We start from the raw sequence: 23605 nt of genomic DNA, 5'->3' as shown, positions 1-23605 counted from the left end.
TATAATATAATATAATAATATTCAAAGTTGTAAAAATGTAATAATATCAGAGGAACCAACATACCTTTTCTAATGTAATTTCTATCCTAATAAATTTGTAAATAACTTTCAACATCTTAACTGACTATAACAGGATTCAACCATAAAACAAAGCTAAATCCCCCTAAATCATCTCAGCATTGTCAATAATATTAATAATGTAGTGTTTGTCCCGCTCCCTCTCTCTCTCTCTCTCTATAAGCTCGCGCTGAGGAGTCTTGTGTGTGAGCGCGCGCGGCGTTTCGCGCAGCAGAATTAAACCAGATCATTTTTTAACACAGATACATGTTCCGTTTTCAGGTAAATGCTTCCGCTTTTTACATTGTATATGTCTCAATTGCTGTAGTACTAGAAAAGTAATGTAAAAGTGCTGTTTAGAAGATGTACACTTTGATTTTGATGGAATATCACGGCTTTGTTTTTCATCAGTACAGTTAGCGGGCTAAAATTGTTTGTGAGACCCGACCATCAGTTTTCTCTGCTGCCGATGGTGAATAAGACATAAAATGTTTCCGAGATACCTTAACAGCTTACTGTCCTTAGCTAAAACCGGCTGTTTTGCGTTAAGTGTCTCCCAGATGTGTGATATTAAGCCTTTGGCCTTGTTAGCATGCTAGCGAGGCCGTGCTAGTACGTCTAGTACTAACTAAACAGGGTAAATGCACTGAAATCACTTTCATTTCTCTGGATTGTTCTTATTCTTTATCTGGTGACTGCGAGCGTGATATTATTAATGGCTTTAGTAAGATTAAAAGTGATAACGTTAAGTAATTAGAGCAGAGATATGATGATATCATATTAGCAGCCAATGACTATCAAAGTACGACAGTCAAATAAATAATGCTAATGTTGTTTTCAAGTCATACTTGCATGTGATTTCAGACCGAATATTTTAAGTAGCATATTACACAATACAGGGAGCAGGTCACAAGTTGTCACTGAACAAATGTGCTAATATAAAATCAACTTTACCTTAATTTTGTCAAGTATGTAAACTTTTAAAGAAGGAGCACAAGTATGTGCAAACTATTAAAGGTTTGTACATTGAAATTGTTGACACATAAATATCTAGGGCCGTTATTGACAGTATGTTGACATTCCAACCTAACACTCAGGCTGTCTATAAAAAAGTTCAACCAAGACAACAAAACGATGATCGCTTTGGGTTTGTACCTCTATGATGACACTGTTTCATAGGCAATTTATTGAATCTGTTTTATCTTTCTGCATTGTCACTTGTTACAATAATCCGAGTCTTTCATATAAGAACAGGTTAAGTAGCCTTATGAAGGTGAAAGTCATGGGACGATAACCGTTTTCACGGTATACCATGGTTTGGAAAAGTCAAGGTTTTCAAACCAACAAAATTTTCTGCTATACCGTTCCTATGGTATATGATGGATTTTTTTATTTACGTATTTTTCTATCTTTATTTTTCTATCGCTATTTACTATCTCCAATAAAGATATTCAAAGATGCCGATTTAAGTTATAAAGAAATCTGTTTTTGAAATTAGAGCAGAATTCAATGATTCATTTGAATTATTTCGCCTGACATGTTTACTGCTCCAAAATATTTTAAATGTTTCTCAAAATAAAATATATTGTGTTGAAAGAGGTAAAAAGTTGTTGTTTTTTACCCAGACATTTACAAAATAGCATATTTTAGAGCAGTAATTGCAATACCGTGAAACCGTGATATTTTTATCCAAGGTTATCATAACGTCAGAATCTTATACTGGCCCATGCCTAGAAGGTGGCAGGCAAAATCATCAGTTTTAACCAAACTAGTGCAATGGTAATTTACTGTAATTATCTTACAGCAGAGATACCCAAAGTAGGGCCCACCTTCCCATCTGAAAGGAGAATGAGAATGATCGAGAGGTTGGGGCGAATGCCTTTAACACAGAGATCATCATTTCTAATTTGACGTGACTTTTTTTATTATTATTTGTTTCATTGCTTTTTTTTTAATTGTATTTAGAGCAAACTAAAATGAAATGTTTCAATTAAATGTTATAAATTAATCTTATTTTTTTAAAATGTAAATTTTGTCACTCGATGGAAAGAGGACTATGCCGTAGACATCGATGAGCAAATCAAGCCAAAACTAGTTTAATTCTGTTATAAATGAGATTGTTTTTTTGATTTAATAAGTTCATTATAAAATATCAAAACAAATACTGTATTAGTTAGTTAATATAATTCAATTCAATTTAGTTATAAAGCACTTTAAAACAACACAGTTGACCAAAGTGCTGACAACAAAGAGAAAAACAAACTTTCAAATACAAATAAATAAACATAAAATGTCAACATCTCAAGCTGTGCTAAAAGCCAAATTGAACAGGTGGGTTTTAAGAAGAGATTTAAAAACAGTGATGGAAGAGGCTTGTCTAATGTACAACGGCAGCTCATTCCACAATTTTGGTGCAGCTACAGCAAAGCCCGATCCCCTCTGAGCTTTCGACTGGTCCTGGGCACACCCAGGAGGAGCTGGTCGGCTGACCTGAGCAAACGATAAGGTGTGTATTGACAGAGAAGCTCAGAGAGGTAAAGGGGTGCAGCACCATTTAGACACTTAAAAACAAATAAAAGTACGTTAAAATGGATGCTGAAGTGCACGGGCAGCCAGTGAAGAGAAGATAAAATCGGGGTGATGTGCTCGTATTTGCGTGTGCCAGTTAAAACACGTGCAGCTGCATTCTGAACCAGTTGCAGTCAAGAGATCAAAGACTGACTCACCCCAAAATAAAGGGCATTACAGTAGTCCAAACGGGAAGTTATAAAAGCATGGATCACGTGACGTTTCAAAGTGCTTGTGCGATAAAACATGCTTAATTTTGGCCAGTTGTCGTAAGTGAAAGAAGCTAGAGCGAACAACAGACCGAATTTGGCTTTCAAGCTTTAGTTCAGGATCCATATTAAAACCCAAGTTCACAATCTCTGGCTTACAAAAAGTTTCGAGATTATTTAGTTGTTCAGAAGGCAATGCTTTCTAGTTATTGTTAAACATTATTAAATAAATTGGGAAATTGCCCATGGCAATATTTACCTTCAGCCCACTAGCCTCAATCAAATTTGGTTTTTGACCCATCATAACGAAAAATCTGGGCATCCCTGCCTTAAAGAGAGCTCAGGGTATCTTATGCACCCCAGATCACTCATTGTATTCTGTGTTTCAGCTGCTGCCATCAGGACGTCGTTTTAGAGTTCCTATATGCAGGATAAACAGAATTAGCAATTCTTTTATTATGGTGGTCATTAAATGAGTCCAGCGGGGATGGAGATGCATCTAAAAATGATTTATTGTATTTTTTGTGGTAATAATTTGGTAATGTGTACATGGAACTTCGCCTGTGTTATGGCACCTTGTTGCATTTTTAGTTTCTTTAAGCGGAGTGATAAGGTTGAGTCTAAGTCTGACATGTATGGTATTATAGCAACAGCATGGATACAGCTTCATTTTTCCACCTATGTATATGCCCTTACCCTTCTGTGACATAGAATATTTACACTGTTTTGCTTCTGTATTGTTTTGTAGTCTCTTGACGATGACTGCACCCTGGAGGAGGAGGAAGGGTTGGTAGAGGAGGAAGATGAAATCGACCAGTTCAACGATGACACTTTCGGTGCAGGGGCAATCGGTAAGTCTTCAGGCAAAGCTTAATCCTTGCGTTACTTTCCTTGTGTATGTTATATTATGTTGGTGCCTGTTTTGACTTTCATTATAATGATATTTTTTGATATAATCATGCTTTTTTGACTGTTCCTGGTTTTCCCTGTAGGGAATAGGTACAATTTGTCATTGTTGTTGATCATTTAGTTGACACCATTAAACTTTAGATAGACCTGTGCAAAAAAAATAGTTTCTGGCGTTTACATTGAGTTCTGTGGTGTATAAATGCTGATTATCATGTGCATGCATAATTACATGGACTACGTTTAATATATTCTGAGAGCTGAGCTGCTTATTTAGATTTTCTCAGACATATCAGGGGTCTCTCACACACGTAAACACACACTAATCTCTATATAACTTCATATCAAAGTCAAAAATGTTTTTGCACTGCAACTGATGATCAACAGTAAAATTGTACTAATCTTCCCTACAGGAAAACACACCAACAATCAAGAACACATGATTATTTGGTATCATGGGTTTGCAATTAAAAAATGTCATTTTAATGGAAGTTAATGAGGCAAAAACAGCCACCAACATAATGAACATTCATTACGTTACAATTTTCCCCAAAAATGTGTCAAAATAGGATTTGTCAAAAATCCTTTAATTTGCTGAAACACAGGTACATGATATGCAAGATATTGTTGCATAAATCAACATAACGTAATGTCGATCATGGCAGGGGGAGCGCCTTGCATGATCTCGCACAGCAGACCATCAGTGACATTGAAACAGTTAAAGCTTATATTTAACTAGTGTGTTCAAGTGATTTCAAACCTTTGAGTTTCTTTTGCTAATTTTGCTAATGAGACATTATTAAAAATGTCTACCTGTTGTGTTTAAGAAACTTAAGAAGCAAACTGAAAGTTTTGAAACAAGTAAGTTGAAGTAAATGAATTAAAAAAATTCCAATTATCACTTTTAAGCAGTTGTTCCATCTCTGCTGTGTTAGTTTCATGATCGCACATTGGCTATTATCAATTGTTGTTTTAAGTATATAGTCATCATCATAGTCTTAAAATAAAAATAAATCAACAATCCTTCAAGTATCAGACTTGTTTAATATGACCAGAGTGGCCCTGATGTTTCTTCAAGCCGATTGTAAGATTTAAGTTTTGGACTGTAAATGCTCACATTACCAAATAATCTGGCCACCAACACAATCTGGGAACCCACCAAGGTCCTGGACAAGATTTATTTTTCTTAGACTGTTGGGGTGGGTACTTAAAGGCTAAACCTTCTCAAAAGTCCTGCAGAGTGAGCCTCGATTATTTATTTATTTACTTATTTTTTAGTCATATAATGTAATTTCCCCCACCCCAGTTTGTTTCTCTGAATTAAAAAGTCTTCTTTTTCTATTAGCTCTATATTCTTGCTATAAAATAACACACTAGGGCTGTGCAATGACAATATATATTGAATGGACAAAATAAAAAGTCTGTCGTTTCATATTACTCCCCATTCACACGGGGCTTCAGCGTCACACTTGACTGAAGATGTGTCTGAAGTTGGGGCTGAATCGATCGTTCATCATAGAAGCGTCAGCCAAAGAAAATTCCATCAGCAATAGGCCACTGTCTAGCTGGTGTATTTGCATACAGCGATCTGATGGGCTGATGGCTGACGCCGTCAGGGCTTGAAAAGTTAAGCTAGTCCCAACTTTTGCAATGAGCAACGCCTCTGAAGCGGCGCTGACGGATCCACAATGCAGTTCGGCAACGCCTAACGTCGCTTATTTAAAGTGAATGAGAAGCGTTGACGCTGACGCCCTGTGTGAATGGAGTGTTATGCTCCATCGTTTATTTCTTGTTTTCATAAAATACATTGTTTTTATGGTAGTGCTTATTTATAATTTAAATTAGCACAATTTTGTACGCCGTTACAGGGATGCAGACATGAATAACAGAATAGTTGCAATATTTAAAGTACAATTTTTACATTTGGCATTTTATTTAGTAATATTCGTTTTTATGCTGGAGCTGTAATCATTCATTTTATAAAGTGTTTTGTATTTTATAGATGTATTTTATATTCTCTATTTTATATTCATCACTTTTAATCTGACATTTACCCTGACTTTCTAAATAAAATGACGAATATGATTACGCATAAATGAGTACATTTCTCAGTACATACTTTAAAATGTAGAAAAAGAAATAGCCCTTTACATGTGGTCAGTTTATGTATAAAAAAGAATTGGTTGGATTTAAAGAAATGTACTATATTGTGATTATAAATGAGATGACTTGTATCATGCTGTGAGATTTTGTCAAATTGGACAGCCCTACAGAACACTTTATAAGACATAAAATCCTGATGTATAAAATATAATAAAACATGAAGCTATTTAATTTTTGTGCATTGTGTCTAAAGCCTAAATAAAATGTAAGCACAATATTTTTTCTGGCTATTCATATGCTATGTATCAAATTGCAGTGTAACCTTATTAAAATGCGTTCCTCTTTAGATGATGATTGGCAGGAGGAGCACACCCGCCTCGCTGAGCTCGATGAGCGTGTGCGAGACGTGCTGCCAGGAGCCGGCGACAGTGACACCAGTCATGCTGGCAGCAATGCCCACTCTTCGGTTCTCCCTCCACCTTCCTCTTCCTCCCGGCTATACCCTGACATAGATGAACGGGGCGGCGGTGACCTGGCGGAGTCGCTTACTCGCCTCATCCTGGGTTCAGATCCTGCCATAGCTGGTGTGGGCAGCGCCAGCTCAGACAGATCTCACCTTCCTCCGATGCTGTCCGCTCAGCCTCCGCATCCGTCAGCATTAGCCGGACCGTCTTCTCTGCTGCGGAGCTACCAGCAGCATCAGCAGTTCCTGCATAGGGGACCAGCTCCTCTTTCACAGGTTTGTCTGATAGTTTTTTAGTGAAACAGTATCTCCAGCAGAAAAAGGACCTTCCACATCAAAAGCCAGTGGTCAGCCCATGATTTAGCAAACATTTGAAAAGCAAATCGCTTATGCACCAACATCCAAGCCTGCTAAAGACCTGAGCAGTGCAGTGGCTTTACTTTATATTCAAAGAAAAAGAAAAGATACTCAAATATGGCCTTTAAAGTTGTTAAGAAATATGTGTACTTTTAAACTAATGAAGACAGCAAAAGTCATTAGCTATGTTTCCATCCAAAAATGCGAATAAACTTAATGCGCAAAACTGGATTATCGCATAAATGTTGTGCGAATGAAGCATTGTTTCCATCCAACGAGTCAAAGCGAACAAAATCGTCACTTCCTGATTAACTGGTGCCAAATATCAACAGTAAAAACTGAATTTGCTGCAGTAGAAGCTGCATCAGTCTTTTCTAAATGAATGCGCCTCAGAAGACAATCCTGACAAGCAGTGAGCGTGCAGTGGCGTTTGAAGGTGTCAGACATGGAGCACAGGCGCTCTTGATTCTGGAGGTCATTAATAATATAATAACATTAATACTAAAATGGTTAGGCGTTTTATAATGACCAAAACAACATTTCAGATGTTTTATAATGTGCTTAGCCTGACGTTTTATCCATTCACACAGAAGTATCACATGATCTCTTTTAACAAAATCACATGACATTTTTTTAATGCGCATGCTGGAGTTTGTGCGGTAAAAGTGTTTCCATCGCAGTTTATGCGCATCTTTTCTTATCGAATAAAAAGTTTATCTTACCCAGTTAGGCGCATACGTTTTTTTATGCGCATTTTCAAAATTTATGCGCATGAAGGCGTTTCCATTATTTGCAAAATGCGCATAAAATAGGTGGATGGAAACATAGCTAATGATTTATTTGAATTATTTAGCCTGGCATGTTTACTGTTTCAAAATATTTTAAATGTTTCTTAAAATAAAATGTATTGTGTTCAATTTGAAAAAAAGTTTACAATCACAATACTGTGAAAACGTGATCTTTTTATCCAAGATTATCACTCCATCAGAATCTTACACCGGCCCATGCCTAATTAAATGCTTTCAGTGAAGGTAAATATATGTTAATACTATAGAGCCAGATCAAAAATACATTTACAAAATAAAATTCATTGAAATTGATCTCTTCATAATGCAAGGCAATGAGTATTTGGTTATCGCAGGTTTAAATAGTATTTTTTTCTTTAGTCTCTCCTATAAAACTAAATCCCGAAGTGCTTAATAATGACATCGCAACCTATCATGTTAGTGATAAAGTAAATCCAGGAGGTTGTTATCGCAGAATAAAGCCCAACAGGCTTATTGGCAGCCTGTGTAAGACTGCAAAACAACCGTCCTGAATGTACTTTATCCTACTTATTAAATGTCTACCTGCCACAAAACATAAAAAATAGACACAAAAGTTGTTCTGAGCCATAATAATTTATTAATTGATTAATTAAATGAAACGAGAACAGCTGATGGTAACCTGCGCATTATTCAGTCACAAGATGGCACCAAAGAGTTGAAAACGCTAAGCTGACAGAAACAAAATACTAGCATGCTAATCTAAGTATTATTAATTTACAAGACACTACCAAACAGTCAAAAACCAAAGCTGGACACACAAGCAGATACATAAAAAATGTGTATTTAAGTGTATGTATGTGAATATATTCACTGATGTCAAGATGATTAGAGGTTTCCAGATGAGCCCGTGTTATTTAGAGGCTGTTAACTGGGAATAACATGTCTTGGAATGTTGCGACTGACTAATCAGAATTGAGTATTCCAGACAGCCGTGTCATAATCACTCTTTTTAATCTATTATAATAGCATTTTGCTATTTCATTCCTGAATAATATACAACATTTAATATTTTCCTTTTTCTTTCCTTCATAGATAAACTCTCACAGTATTTGGGAGAACAGTATGGGCTTCAGTCCTGTCAGTGTTAACTCTGGACTAATCGGTCAAAAAGAGGTAAAGCACTCTTGCTTACGAAACGCTTTCTCAAGTGTGCTGTAAAGTCTTCCAGTGCTGTTCTTCTAAACTCCTCTGCTTCACTCCTTAGGACAAAACACTACTGTCCATTATCAAGGAGGTCGGGCTTCCGAATCGGCCTCCCTCGCTGAGCAGAGATGAAGGGCGTGATTTGTCTGAACGGGTTCCGCCTCCTCGTTCCAGCTCACCAGTGATTGGAAGCCCACCGGTAAGGGCTGTACCTATTGGAACACCCCCGAAACAGCCTATGAGTCAAATCCTCAATCAGCAGGTAAGAAGATAATCCCTGAAAGCATGTATTATTATGTGCTTTTTTTCTGTTTTATACAATTGAAAAGTTTGGACTCCCTTAAATCTTTTATTTTTTGGACAAAGTAATACTTTCATTCATCAACTGGTTGCATTAACTGAATAAGATATCAGTTGTTCTTTTTTAAATTGTTAAAAGAGTTTATTTTAAATGTGTTCCCTTAAGCTGTCTTTTGATCAAGGGTCATAGGATGAACTAAAATGCTTATTTAATGTACAATAAACAATACAACATGTTCTTTGAGAACCAAATCAGCATTATAAAATGGTTTCTGAAGGATCACTTAACATGATTAACTGCTAAAAATTACAGAAATTACATGCTAGAAATAAAATACACGACATCTCTAGGACCAGTCATCCAGAAACATGGATCTTCCTACCACTGCTATGCTGATGATACCCAGCTATACCTCTCTTTTCATCCTGATGATCCCTCGGTTCCAGTTCACATCTCAGCCTGCCTGTCGGACATTTCACACTGGATGAAAGATCATCATCTGCAGCTTAACCTCGCAAAAACGGAAATGCTTGTAGTTTCTGCCAACCCGACTCTACACCATAACTTTTCAATCCGGATGGATGGGGAAAACCTTACTGCATCCAAAATGGTGAAAAGCCTTAGAGTAACAATGGATGACCAACTAAACTTCTCTGACCACATTTCTAGAACTGCTCGATCGTGCAGATTCACACTCCATAACATCAGAATGATCCGACCCTTCTTATCTGAACATGCAGCTCAACTCCTTGTTCAAGCTCTTGTTCTCTCCAGATTAGATTACTGCAACTCTCTACTAGCGGGGCTTCCAGCGAACTCTATCAAGCCTCCTGCTCAAGCCTCAAGCTATCCTGCCAGTTGCTGCTCACATCAAATTCAAAGATGTTTGCCTACAAAGCGACTTCTGGCTTTGCTCCTTCTTATCTGCTCTCACTTCTGCAGATCTATGTGCCCTCCAGAAACTTGCGTTCTGTGAATGAACGTCGCCTCGTGGTTCCATCCCAAAGAGGGAAGGAATCACTTTCCTGCATCAGAATGGCAGAGTCACTCGCTGTTTTTAAGAAACGACTAAAAACTCAACTATTTAGCCTCCACTTCACTTCCTAATCTGCAATTGCCTCTCAATATACCACTAACTGTACTCCAAAAATAATAATAATAATAATAATTTTTACTAATAAAAACTATTTTTTATGTTTTATTGTAATATTATGCTATTTATTATAGCATTATTGCATAATATTATATTAATTTAAAATTATGCAAAAACCATTTGTTTTAAATAAACAAAAACTGTAAACATCAATTGACAAAATAGCTGTTGTTAAGTTTTTGTAGTAAACGTTGCAGTAACCTGTGGAATGATCATATGCATGCACTTTATATTTTCAATTGATGTTAATGTAATGTTGTTCATTAACTCTACTTTTTTCCTTCAGAATAATCACCCTTCAGCTATTCATGTGAGAGCGTCTGTGCCGATGCGATTCCCACCTCCCTTCCCCGAGCGTCTGTCCCCCAATAACCTGCTCAGCATCGCTGTGAGTCCCACATCACTTCAGAGTCAAAGCAAATAAAGCAGCCTGATGGGGGCGCTATGATACAGTCCAGCGTTATGCATCAATGCATTATTTACTCAACCTGGACTCTTCTTTAGGGGATGTCTAATATCAACAAAAACCTAAAATTTTTCACTTATTTCAAACAGTATCCAAGAAAATAATCATTTAAAATCTTCTAATTATAATCCAATGTGTTTCCTTCAGAAATCGCCTTTGTCTCATTCTCCGTTCCCTGCTGGTGTCAATCCTGTTTTGTCTCAAATACAAAGAGCTCAACTGCTTAACTCTCAGGTGGGTTATCATTTAAGCTGGCCACAGATTTTAACTAAAATTGCTTTCTTTAAACTTACATTTGAGAGATATTTTAAAGAGATTTCTAAATTCTGGAACCTAAATTCAAATTAATTGTCTTTTTTAATTATTTTTATTTGCCACTATCCTTCAAACCGCTCTGTCAAACCTATTTTTCAACTAGAAGTTTTTTTATTCATTTCAAATAATATGTAGTATAATCGACATAAATGTGTATATAGTGGACATTCTGTACATTTATAATGCTTTACTGTAATGTAATGAGGTAGGAGTGATTCTACAGTGATTCCATCATGTGTCTGTTTGCGTTCAGGTTGGTCAGTTCCAGCGTGGTCCGGCTCCTCCATTATTACAGGGAGGTGTTGGGGGTTTCAGGCCATTTTTTGGTCAATCTGGGCCTAGAATAGGTCCTCACGGGCCTCCTCTGGGCCATGCACCCATCCGACACAACACCACCCACCTGCACCCACAGCACCGCAGGATGCTCAGCCAGAGGATGCAGAACAGAGGGTGAGCACTGTCAATCATTTCTCTGCTGGAAGGTGCCCTATAAAGGAAGTCTGGGAATACTTAGGCATAGTCGTATAATAAAACATCAGTATGTGGAAATAACCCTGGCGGCACAATATATAATTTCAGCATCGCTATTGTATCTGCCATCACATTGTAGGATCTGCAATATTGAGTTATTGAGGGATTATAGTTGATCAGCATCACAGTTCACAATACAAGACACATGGGAAGTCATTACAGAGATTAAACAATAGAACGAAATGCAAGTGTTTTAAAGGCAGTTCAAGAGAGTTTGGGCACAAAAAATGACAACATTTGTAACTTTATTAAAGTATAATTTTACTGAATTATTAATATAAAGAAAACTATAAAGAGTTATTTTACATTATTACATTTTATTATTCAATTTCTGCACCTGAATACTGCTTGACAAAAAGGTGTTCAAGTCATCTGGGGAAATTGTATTCATATCGCAGAATGAACAAAATATCGCAATGTCAGACACCGCAAGCCTCGGTCACCATTGTTTCCAAGTTCTCATGTAAATTACTTGAATGTAAAACCCCGGTGGACAAAAGGCCAATCAAAACACAAAGCTGACTGATGCGTGACTGAATAAGATCTTTGCAGTATTTAATGAGCATATAAAACAGTTTCTGGAGATTTTTTTTAAACTTGCATAAGCCACATACCTACTATATATGTAATATTTAATATATATCAGAGAACTATTTAACTTTAAGAACCAATGCAGTATATTAAACTGCTCTGAAATGTCTTGTGTAAATGTCTGTCTCTCTCTTATCCTTTCAGTGATCATGTTGGCGGTAGAGGTGTTGGAGAAAGGAAAAACCGAGATCCTTACAGCAATTTAATGACTCAAAGAGAGAAGGAATGGGTGGCCAAAATCCAGATGATGCAGCTTCAAAGCACCGATCCATATCTGGATGATTACTATTACCAGGTAATCACACTTTTATCCACACACACACACACACACACACACACACACACATAAACACACACTCTTGGGCCCTTATTTTAAATGGAAAGTTTTGGCATATTGCCCATGGCGTTTGACATACTACTAATATGTATCTATTTTAAACATCACTTCTGTTTAAATTAGAAGCTTTTAAAACTTAAACTTAATTTGAAATACTTCAAACATGCAGCTTTGTAAAATATTAAACTTTGGTACTTTTATTTATTCTTTAGATGGCTGTTTAGCTGATTTAAGCACTTTTTCATGCTTTTTAAATCAGTTTTGAATTGAATTATTTTTTAAACAATCATCAGAATATATTTGAAAATTGAATCTAAAATGCTTTTTTTTAATAACCTTTTTTAAATTGTACATTTAGTTTTAGTAATTTACTTTGAGATCATCTTGAAGATAGTATGATGTGGCATTTAAAAAGTGAATAAAATATTTATTTTATTTATTTATACAACCACATTGTTGTAAACGTGGTTAAAATGTTGTTATCGTTGTCTCATGATGTTTATCCTTTCTTATTTTGCAGAATTACTATGAGAAGATGGAGAAGCGTCAGGAGCGGGACAGAGACAACAGGAAGGAGCACACCACCAAACTCATCACCCCTCAGGTGGCCAAACTGGAGCACACCTATCGACCTGGTAAGAACAACATGGAGAAGTCTCATAACTTTAAGCGGGGGCAAAAATGTTTATCTTGTTATTGGAAATTAAAGCGATTGGTTCACCTTAAAAAATAAAAAATAATACAAAATCTGTCATTATTTCCTCACCCTTTACTTGTTCCATTCCAGTTTGAGTTGCTTTTGAGTTGTCGTTGAATACATAAGAAGATATTTTGAAGAAAGCTGGACACCTGTAATTATTGACTTCCATATTAGCAAGTCAATGGTTTCAGGTTTCTTTCTTCAGTATATCTTCTTTTGTGTTCAACAGAAGAAAGAGAGTCATATTGATTTGAAACAAGTAGAAGGTGAGTAAATAATGACAGAATTGTTATTGTTTGGGTTAACTAATCTCTATAATTGCACATTTGTGATTTGTTCAAATGGTCTAATACTCTGTATGGTTGTGTTTGCTTCACAGTGCAGTTTGCAGGCTCATTAGGAAAACTCACTGTCTCCAGTGTCAACAATCCAAGGAAAATGATTGATGCAGTGGTCACCTCTCGCAGTGATGATGAGGTCAGCAATCTGAACACCCCGCAACCTTTTATTTAAAACCACTTATATGAGGCTTTTCCTCCTATTATTACTTAACAAACAAAGGTTTATCAGAGTAATAACTACATGCAGTCATTTTGAAATATTTTTCTGTGTATTTGACCATTTAGGCACGCACACTAATCTAAAAAGGGATTTTATATGTCTCTGTTTTGCCCTGCTTCTGTTGCTGCACAGAACAGCACAAGTTCTCTTTCCTGAATAACATTAAAAAAACAAGAATAAATCTTTTGCACTTCAATGAATCATGCAGATGCTGCAGTCACATTACATGATATAGATATGCAGAGGAATTAATTAATAATCATTTTAGTAATAGTTTTAACTTGATTACTGTTTTTTGTTTCATTTTCAAATGCATGGAGTTCAGTCTAACCAAATATGTATGTATATGTAAAAAAAAACAAATATGTAAAAAAAAAATAATAATAATATATATATATATATATATATATATATATATATATATATATATATATATATATATATATATATATATAATAAAAAGACCTGGTCCTGAAAAAGTCATATAGTTTTGACTAGGCATTTTCCAGGCCTGGAAAAGTTTTGGAAAGGTAAATAAACCCAAAATGTTTTGGAAAAGTCATGGAAATTTGTTTAACAAGTATCTGTGTACTTGAATATATTTGAGATGATAATATTGTCTAAATTTCAAATACAATTGCGATATCTGTCTTTTCATGTGACATTCTCTGTGTGGGGCAAAAGCAACTTGCAGTTTCAGCTTCACTTCTCTTTCACTTACATTCATCGTAATTCAAGATACATTTGAGTGTCATGTCCAGAAACAATCTCTTAATACAGAGGTAAGATAATGCGGGTGTTAAAGGCTAATTTGTGCTAATTTAATACGTTTTGTGAAGACACAAGCCATCATTTCTAAATAAAAAAAATTCACACAAGATATTTTTTAAACTATTTTACACGAATAAAATAAACATAAACTACACAGATTGTCACATTTTTTTGATGTGCTTTGATAAATTTGAACATACGTTTTTTTTTTCTTTTTTACCACATGTATGTAGACATTGCATGAAACATTAGGTCATGAATATTTAACTGAAGGTTTTGTAAAAGTGCTGTAATTTTTTAAAATGTGTATGGACCCTGTTTACAAAAATGTTAAAATGTCCACAGATTTTGTCTAGAACTATTAATGTGATGCTGCTTCATGATGAAGGATGTTATAAAAGTCTTATGTCATGGAATGGTGTAGTGCCTTAATCGCTGTTTTATGTAACAGGAAAAAAGAGAGAAGCAGGTGTGGAATAAAAGACGGCAAATCCTTTACACTGTGGAGAAGGTAAGAGTAGAGGGAATTAAGGGGAAAGTTTACCCAAACATTTAAATTCTGTCATCATTTACTCACACTCTACTTGTTTCAAACCTTTGAGTTTCTTTTTCTTCCCAAAAGAAGATGTTTTGAAGAATGCTGGAAACCTGTAACCATTGACTTCCATAGTAGGAAATACAAATACCATGCCAATCAATGGTTACAGCTTTTTAGCTTTCTTCAAAATATCTTCTTTTGTGTTCAACAGTAGAAAGAAACTCAAAGTTTAGAACCACTTGAGGAAATAATGAGTATATTGTCATTTTGGGGGTCAACAATTATTTTTATGTGCATTTTTGTTCTTATTCATCACAATATGTCCTGTGTATTTTGTTGTGCAGATGTACAGTCTATTACTAGAAGTGCAAGACTTTGAGAAGAAGTTTTTGCAGACGCCTGAGCACCAAAGAGACGTTCTGCTAGAACAGCATAAAACCCACACGCTTCAGCTCTACAACTCGCTCCGGGAAAAAGAGTGGGACGACCGGTGAGTAAAATAAAAACAGCAGACAATATTATGTCCAACACTCTACACCCTAAAATTAACAAATTCTATTCTAATGACGTTTCAATGGCTGGAGACACGTTTGTTTTGTCAACTCTCGTTCCCCTAATAATAACACATTCTATTCTAGTAACGATTCAATGTTTTAAAAAAGTGCATTCTGTGCTAGGGCTGCACGATATTTGAAAAAAAACGTACATTTTATATATACAAAATAAAATACATTAAAGCACAGATGAAACGGAGCAAAATTAATGTTTTTTGCTGGAGTCTAACAGTATTGAGGAACAGAAATGTAATAATCAAATGTAAATTAACTCTACTTTCTACATAAGTCTACATTGTATAAATTTGTAAACACAATCCTTGTTAAAGTGGCAAACGTCATCATTCGTTGTGCTCAAAGGGTTTAAATTCACTTGAAATTGCTTGACGTTCTGCAATGTGACTATTGCTGATTTGTACATTGGAATATTAATGCAGAAATTGCATATTGTGCAACCCTATTCAGTGTCAATCCATTTTATTTTGGTAATTTCTCAGTGGTTGAAGACAGGTCTGTTTCATCAACACTTGGTCCCCTATAGACCTTTTTCTTGCTGCATGGAGGGCGCCATTGCGACCAGCGTCTTCCGGTAGAATGGTTAGAACTTCCGTTTACAAATAGATTTCAAAATCGTTTTTAATAGATTGCGGAGTGTTTTTGTGACGCACAACTTAGAAATGTGTCTGTTAAAGCCGTTATAATCTGTCAGATGTGGTTTAAGCGCGTCACAAACACGAGAAAAACGTACTCCTAGTTCACGTGTCTGCCGTCAGAAATACAGTGTGTGTGTGTGTGTGTGTGTGTGTGTGTGTGTGTGCGTGTGTTCCTAGCCTGTAAGCTGTCAGCTCAGTGGCTCTTTAATACACACACAATACTTCACTGCATTATAGAGTAAACCAGATTACTGGCATGAAACTGATACTCTGCTGGCTGATTTGCTTTTCATTCTAATCATGAGCTGTTTATGTTTCATTTAGTGTGTTGTTTTCACCACAGTTTGTATTTGAAAGGAAGAGAAACTGTTGACTTTAGCGATGACAAGGCTTCATTTAAACGGCAGAAGATGCCATCTGACAACGAGGGGGAAATGCCTCGCAGCAGCTGTTTTCCATCATACTAGATCGCATTTCTTTAAACAATCAGTCCAGGAGATGGTGCTGATGGACAACAGGATTAGTTCATAGATGATAAAAGCAGGTAAAACAGATTAAAACTATCGTTTCAAAGCTGTCTAAATGGGACTGTTTACACGCATCAGCTGCCGACCTGAAGTTCTTAGCATTTTCCTTGCACTTACACGCAAAGCATAATGGGTAATTTTGAGTGCTGAGAAAAAGGTCTTTAAAGAACACATTTTATTCTAAATCCATTCATTAGTTTGTTCTTGGGTTCAATGTGAGGCTGCATGATCAGCCTCAACCCTTTTGCACCTGGAGTTTCTGAGAAAACCATTGTGTTGCATTTAACCATCTGTTTCAAGCACAGCCCTATCTCCAAGGCCAATAAAATCCCCTCCCGTTCATCCGTTGAGCACATCAAAGGAGAAAAACAAGCCATTTTTAAACAACGTTTCCTCCATCTTTGTGCAGAGTGAGTGACGAGCAGTGCTTGATGATCATGTCTGTGCGTAAAGGGAAGCGGCTGATCTCCAGGCTCCTTCCCTTCCTGCCACAGCCTCAGGCTGCTGCCGTTGTCATGGGGATAGCCAGAAACCTTCCAGCTCTGGCCAAGAAAGACAAACAAGACCAGGTAAAAACACTGATGATGTGCAAATGCAGGTATTTGTGTGCATAAGAATGGGATGTGGAAAACCTTTAAATCGCCTGAACTCAATATAATTCATAATTCTCTGGGTGTGTGGGGTTTAGTGGTGACGGAGGGTTTGGCCACTTCATCCTTGTTATACATGCATTTAAAAATATATCTGTGCAAAAACATTTGGGGAATAAAAAATTAAAATGAAACTTAAATAATCATAATAATTAGTTTATAATAATTAAAGAACTGAGTTTTTTAATATTTCAGCTTGAAAAAGTTATATTTAACAATTATTGAAATTATAAGCTGATTAAAATGAAAATGTGTATAATATTTATATACATAATTAAAGGCTTGACGCTTTGTTAATGTGGTCGTGTGCATGTTTTGTTTTGTATTTCCTCAGGTGCTGTGTTGGCTGGTAGAGCCAGTGTCGGTGGTGATTCAATCCATGTCGAGTACCTCTCTCACAGATCTCCTCCAGGAGCTGCAGGGCAGTGAAGGACAGCTCCCTCTCGTGCTACAGAATAAGGTATCGCTGTCACACTTCAGCCCTGTTTACACTTGATATTAGCATGCATTTTCCGATATCTGATTACAAGTGATCAGCTAAGCTCATTACAGCGGCTCTACTTCTTCTGGAAATAGTCTATAGTAGTCACGATCAATGTATTTTAGACTTGAAGAGCACGTCATCCGGCATTTTTCAAGTGTGCCATTATTGTGCGGGATTTCAATACTGTCTGCTTGAATTGATTTGGGGTTCAGGTCTGCTATGATTGGTCAACTGGTCAAGTTTGATTTGATCGTTGTTGTTTTTTAACATATCTCTTCCATGTTGGAAGTGAAAAGCCTATTTTAAAGTGTTTCTATTTTGCCAGAAGGTGCAAATTAGGCAAACGTGTTACTTTGTAGATCAGATGCAAGCAAGAGACTTGAAAGTTTGTTTTCTTTCTTTTCAGAGACAATATATTTCTTTATCGTGCTCTGTTTTGATTAACAATATGCAGGCTATTTACATTAATGAATAGCGACATTACAATTACATTACAAACTGCAAATAAGATATCTTTTGAAAACCCATATGACCATGAAACCATATACTTTGTGTTGACATTGTGGTGGAAATTCACATTACACATTATGTACATATATACACATTATGAAGTCTGTTCTTCTTTCCTTTCTCTATGTATGCATTATTTAGTTAGACCCTGTGCGACCACTTTAACGACATAAGCAAAGTCACTAAACAAAAGAAGTTTGAGGTCTTTCTGAGTTACTCAGGGTAAAGCTTTTATTGTTACAAGCAGTTTGCAACAACAGAGACGATACGATAGTACGTCTGTTTGATCAAGCTCGTTCACACAGTTTTATGCATGCGCTACTCCTCTCTTACACTCATAGTTTGACATTTCATACATCATGGGCCCTTTCATACACCCGGCGCAGTGTGTCGCAAGGCGCGGCGCAATAGTCTTTTGGTAGTTTCAGCTTGGCGTAAGAGTCGTTTTGAGGCGTTGCGCTACGCTGTTTAAATAGCAAATGCATTAGCGCTCATTTGTGCTATTATAGGCGTTCTGGTCTAAAAAGGGAGGCGTTCTGAGGCGCACTGCTGGTGCGTTGCTATTTTGAGAAACTATAATAGATTTTTCATTAGACCAAAACTAACCCGGTCTAAACTCCAGCGCAGAGTTGCGCCTCGCTTACGCACTGCTTAATACACAAGAGAGCAATAGGCAAATATCTTTACATATGAAAAAATGTAAATATTAAGGATATATATAGGATATAATAAGAATAGATATAGGATATAAATATAAAGGATTAAAATATTACAAAACATATTATTTTCTAGCCTACATAAATATGAAAAACCACTGCTTTTATGTCTTCTTCATCTCGGGAGGCTTTTTCAGTTCATTCATAACAATTTGCTTTTGTATAATGTCATTATTATTAGCAGTATTATTTATTATATCCATATTTAAATTTATTTAATTAAAAACAGGCTTAGATTTGCCCACCTGTCAGGTTTTAGACCATATGGGGCACAGCATGTGTTTTAGGATATAACTCAGGTTTTTGAACATATTTTGTTATTATTGTTCATTTATTCGTTTGCTGGAAATTATAACTGAATTTAGAAATAGTTTTGAAATGAATATTTGCGCTTAACAAACGCAATTAATTATTTATAGACTAATCGATGTCTGTTCGTAAAGGTTTCCCTATCCAAGAGCAAATGTGAAAGTGATCCATTATCTCTCATTCTCACGCAGTAGATGCTCTGTTTAACAGTTTTCTTTTAAAAAAAAAATGTGAACTGTTTGCTTGTGAAATGCTCAGTTTTTCCACTTAGACTTACTTTGCGTCCTGTAAATAGTGAATGCGCTCTTGGCGTGACGCAGCTGGCTCTTAAAGGGAATGGGAGATGAGACTCTAATTGGTTTATTTTCAAAACACACCAATAACTCATTAAGGAAATAAACTCAACCCTTTTAGACCATGCGCCATGGCGCAAAGCGGATTTTCCCGTCCTTAAATTAGCAAAAACGCGTTCTTACACGCCCTGAAAGCGTTTGCGCCCTGCGTTTTGCGCTCTGCGCATGGACTGTCAAAATAGAGCCCCATGTCTTAGTAGTATCTACTACTAAGTTATCAATCTTAATTTCTATGTCCCAGCTGCATCCTGCTTCTCCAGACCAGGCCACTGTATCCCCTGTGTATAGCGTTAATTGTTCTTTAACCCATGGTTACCCTTTCCATGACATCTATATGCAAGTCACTGTATTATGAATAATAGCTCCTCTATGAGATTAGGGACAATATGAGTGGTCTGGCAGGGGTGCCTTCGAGGACTGCAAGGCATATAATGATTTCATAATGATTTTACATTTAGATATGCCCCATATATTTCTAATAGAAGCTGTAAATAACAGACATATGTAAGATAATACCACAGAACACACTTCCAACAGGGTAAAAGTGTATACGGCACAGGTGTCAAACTCAGTTCCAAAAGGGCTGCAGCTCTGCACAGTTTTGTTCCAACCCTAATAAACACACCTGATCAAACTAATTGAGTCCTTCAGGCTTTTTTGAAACCTACAGGTAAAGGCTGATTTATACTTCTGCGTCAAACGCCGGCAAATGCTACTGCGCTGACGCCATGGCGTCGCTGACGTGCACCTCTCAAAAAATTTAACTACACGTCGCAACAACGCGTAGCGCAAGCTCTGTGATTGGTCGGCTTGGTAGCGCTGACGAGTCTGGGCGGGACCGAGACCCACGCGAATGGCGCGAGCGATTGTTTACAAGTGTGGAGTCCCGTGAAGGAGCTCCGGATGGAAAGTTTTGTTTTGTGTTTACCTCATAGTTAAAGTTGTTGCACGCCCGCCGGTTCCTGCCTCAAAATGAGCGAGTTTGAGTCACTTGTACATCCAGGAAGTGTTCAGGAAAAGCAAAACAGAAGCGAAGAAACTCGACACAGAGGAACATTTACACCTCACTGCCAACTAGCGTTTCGGAAGTGTTAATGCAGACCAACAGTGACAGCGCGCAGAAGTATAAATGCACAGCTGCGCGCGTTGCCTGCGCCGTGAGTTACGCCGGTCACTTGACGCAGAAGTATAAACCAGACTTAAGTGTGTTGGAGCAGGGTTGGAACTAAACTGTGCAGGGCTTCGGCCCTCCAGGAATTGAGTTTGACACCCCTGATATACGGCATGAGCAGCAGCATATGGCTTTGGGGTAATGAGTGGAATGACTTATACCTTCATTAGCACATTCACATAGTCAGTCACAAACACAAAAATTTCACAATACCAGGTGTAAACCAAGCCTTTGTTTATATATTTCTATAGTGCAGAGTCTCCTCTAGGTTTCTGATGAAGTAAACCAGTAATGTTTGTCTTATATATGGCTATTTGTTACTATGAATGAATGCCCTGTGTTGTGTTCATCAGTTTGGCGTGACGCTGCTCTATCTGATTCTGAGTGAAGGAGAGCGAATGCAGAGCTCTGATCCAAACTGTCAACTCATGGACGACAACCGCTGGTGAGTGTCTGAGCGTCTTTAACACCCTGGGTTTGTAATGTAATGTAAAACATGTCATTTCGAATAATTGCTGTTATTTTGCTCTTGCTCTTTTCTTTAAAGAATGCTAAGGAGTGAAATGTAATGGCTTTCAGCATTAAAGTTCCCCCAAAAATGCATAAAAAAGGTTTTCAAGGGATTCTAGGTGTATATGGCTTTCTTCTCAGTTGAATGCAGTCAAGAGTTACTTTAACAATTATCTTGTGCATTTCCAGATTGGCAGTGGTCAACTAATTATTATTAGCAGTCCAAATTAAGTTTTCACTTTTGCATGTGCATCTATAATACAAAATACTTCACGGTAACAGTTCTATTATGATCAATTATTGAGGCTAGTAAATCATTGACAATTATAAATAGCTACTTTATAGGGTTATTTTTCCCTTAAATGTGAATAATATCATAACAAAAAGTGCTTCATGAGCTTTAATGGTTAAATATAGGTGTCAATTAGTAAATGTAAGAGTTTTTAAAAGAAAATTGTCCTTTTTTTAAACCTTTATAAACCATTTTGTTGAACTTTTGTCTATCTCGTCTATTGTTGTGATGCATTAGCATTTGTTTTTCTTCTCTATCTCTTGAGTGTAAAACGTGCACAGTTGAAATGAGCAAGAAAGTACAGTGAAGAGAGACTAAATGCAATCCTATCCAACTGATATTTTTGTTTTTAAGTGAACTAACCCTTTAATTCTGAGTAATGATAATTGATCATAATAGAGCTGCAAATCATCATCATATTAGAGTGATTCCTGAGGGATCATGTGAAACTGAAGAGTGGAGTAATAATGCTTAAAATCAGCTTTGACTCACAGGAATAAATTACATTTTATACCATATTCAATACGAAGACCTATTTCACAAATTGACTGTTTTCACTGTAATGTTGATATACTAAAGAGCCGGTTACTTTTAAACTGTATAAACAAGAACAAAAGGCTTTACAGTGGCTAGCGTAGCAGTATTTCATTCATTCTGGTTTTGTCAGTGGTGTTTAATGCATCTGATAATGTTTTATCCTGTATTTATTCTTTTGTCCAGGACTGAATTGGTGTTCTCTGTGACCCGGGAGTTGCTGAAGGTCCCATCCTCTGCTCTCTCATCACCGCTGTTCACTCCTCCAAACCTGGTGTCTCTGTTCTCTCGATATGTGGACCGCCAGAGACTTGAACTCTTACAGGAGAAACTACAGTGAGTTTGTGCTCCAAAACATACTGTCGCCGCTGTTTTCTTACTGGCACTCTCTTAGGAGCATGAGAGTGTGTGGATATGTTTGGAGAAAAAGTGAAAAAAAATTTTTTTTTAAATAAGTCAAGCAAAGCAAGTCTAAAATGGCCACCTAAGTTTCAATTTAGTTTACACCAATTCTCGGTTATTCTATACAGGGATATACATAATTGTAGTCAACAATAATAATACACACTACATGACAAAACTCTTGTCGTCAATCCCAGTTGTAAAAGCAGCAAATAATAACTTGACTTCTAGTTGATCACTGGATAAGGTGGCAGAAGGTCGATTTTTATTTATTTATTTATTTTGATTTTTTTCTTGAATCATCTGCATCCCAGTCATAACAATTACTGCAGAAGACTTATTGGAACCAGCATGGACCCAAGATTTTCATAGAAATCAGTCAAGTTTGGTGAAGGAAAAAAATCATGGTTTGGGGTTACATTCAGTATGGGGGTGTGCGAGAGATCTGCAGAGCGGATGACCACATCAACAGCCTGACGTATCAAGACATTTGTGCTGCCCATTACATCACAAACCACAGGAGAGGGCAAACTCTCCAGCAGGATAGCGCTCCTTCTCAAACTTCAGCCTCCACATCAAAGTTCCTGAAAGCAAAGAAGGTGAAAGTGCTCCATGATTGGCCTGGCCAGTCACCAGACATGAACATTATTGAGCATGTCTGGGGTAAGATGAAGGAGGAGGCATTGAAGATGAATCCAAAGAATCTTGATGAACTCTGGGAGTCCTGCAAGAACGCTTTCTTTGCCATTCCAGATGACTTTATTAATCAGTGATTTGAGTCATTGCAGAGATGTATGGATGCAGTCCTCCAAGCTCATGGGAGTCAGACACAATATTCATTCTGTTTCCACTGCAGCAGGACTTTATATTCTATACTGGACATTGTTTTTGTTAAGTGACAAGACTTTTGTCTAAGCGAAGTGAGACCTTACTGTCCTAATGAAATAATTCAAAATCAAGGCATGATCACATTTTATTCTGGTAGAATAAGCATAATCTAGAGGCCTTTGCCATTCAAATAAGCCACTTTTGATACCAAATTT

The 23605-nt window shown here is 36.8% G+C and overlaps 1 protein-coding gene across 1 annotated transcript in view; it reads left to right on the top strand.

Moving 5' to 3' along the window:
* Nucleotides 1-241: 241 nt before the first annotated feature.
* patl1 (PAT1 homolog 1, processing body mRNA decay factor) overlaps nt 242-23605 on the top strand; it is a 26025-nt gene continuing 2661 nt past the window's right edge. Inside the window, 17 exon segments of the mRNA NM_001083028.1 lie at nt 242-339; nt 3583-3685; nt 6191-6582; nt 8523-8603; nt 8695-8895; nt 10374-10475; nt 10701-10787; nt 11122-11318; nt 12135-12285; nt 12848-12962; nt 13407-13504; nt 14811-14870; nt 15242-15387; nt 17041-17200; nt 17616-17741; nt 21178-21269; nt 22347-22496. Coding sequence (NP_001076497.1) covers nt 325-339; nt 3583-3685; nt 6191-6582; nt 8523-8603; nt 8695-8895; nt 10374-10475; nt 10701-10787; nt 11122-11318; nt 12135-12285; nt 12848-12962; nt 13407-13504; nt 14811-14870; nt 15242-15387; nt 17041-17200; nt 17616-17741; nt 21178-21269; nt 22347-22496 — 2276 coding nt within the window. The 5' untranslated portion in view covers nt 242-324.

This window comes from Danio rerio, chromosome 1 (genome assembly GCF_052040795.2).
Source record: "Danio rerio strain M-AB ecotype USA chromosome 1, GRCz13ab, whole genome shotgun sequence".
Taxonomy (NCBI): domain Eukaryota; kingdom Metazoa; phylum Chordata; class Actinopteri; order Cypriniformes; family Danionidae; genus Danio; species Danio rerio.
The sequence above is the reverse complement of the archived record's forward strand: the minus strand, read 5'-3'. Positions and strand labels throughout refer to the sequence as shown.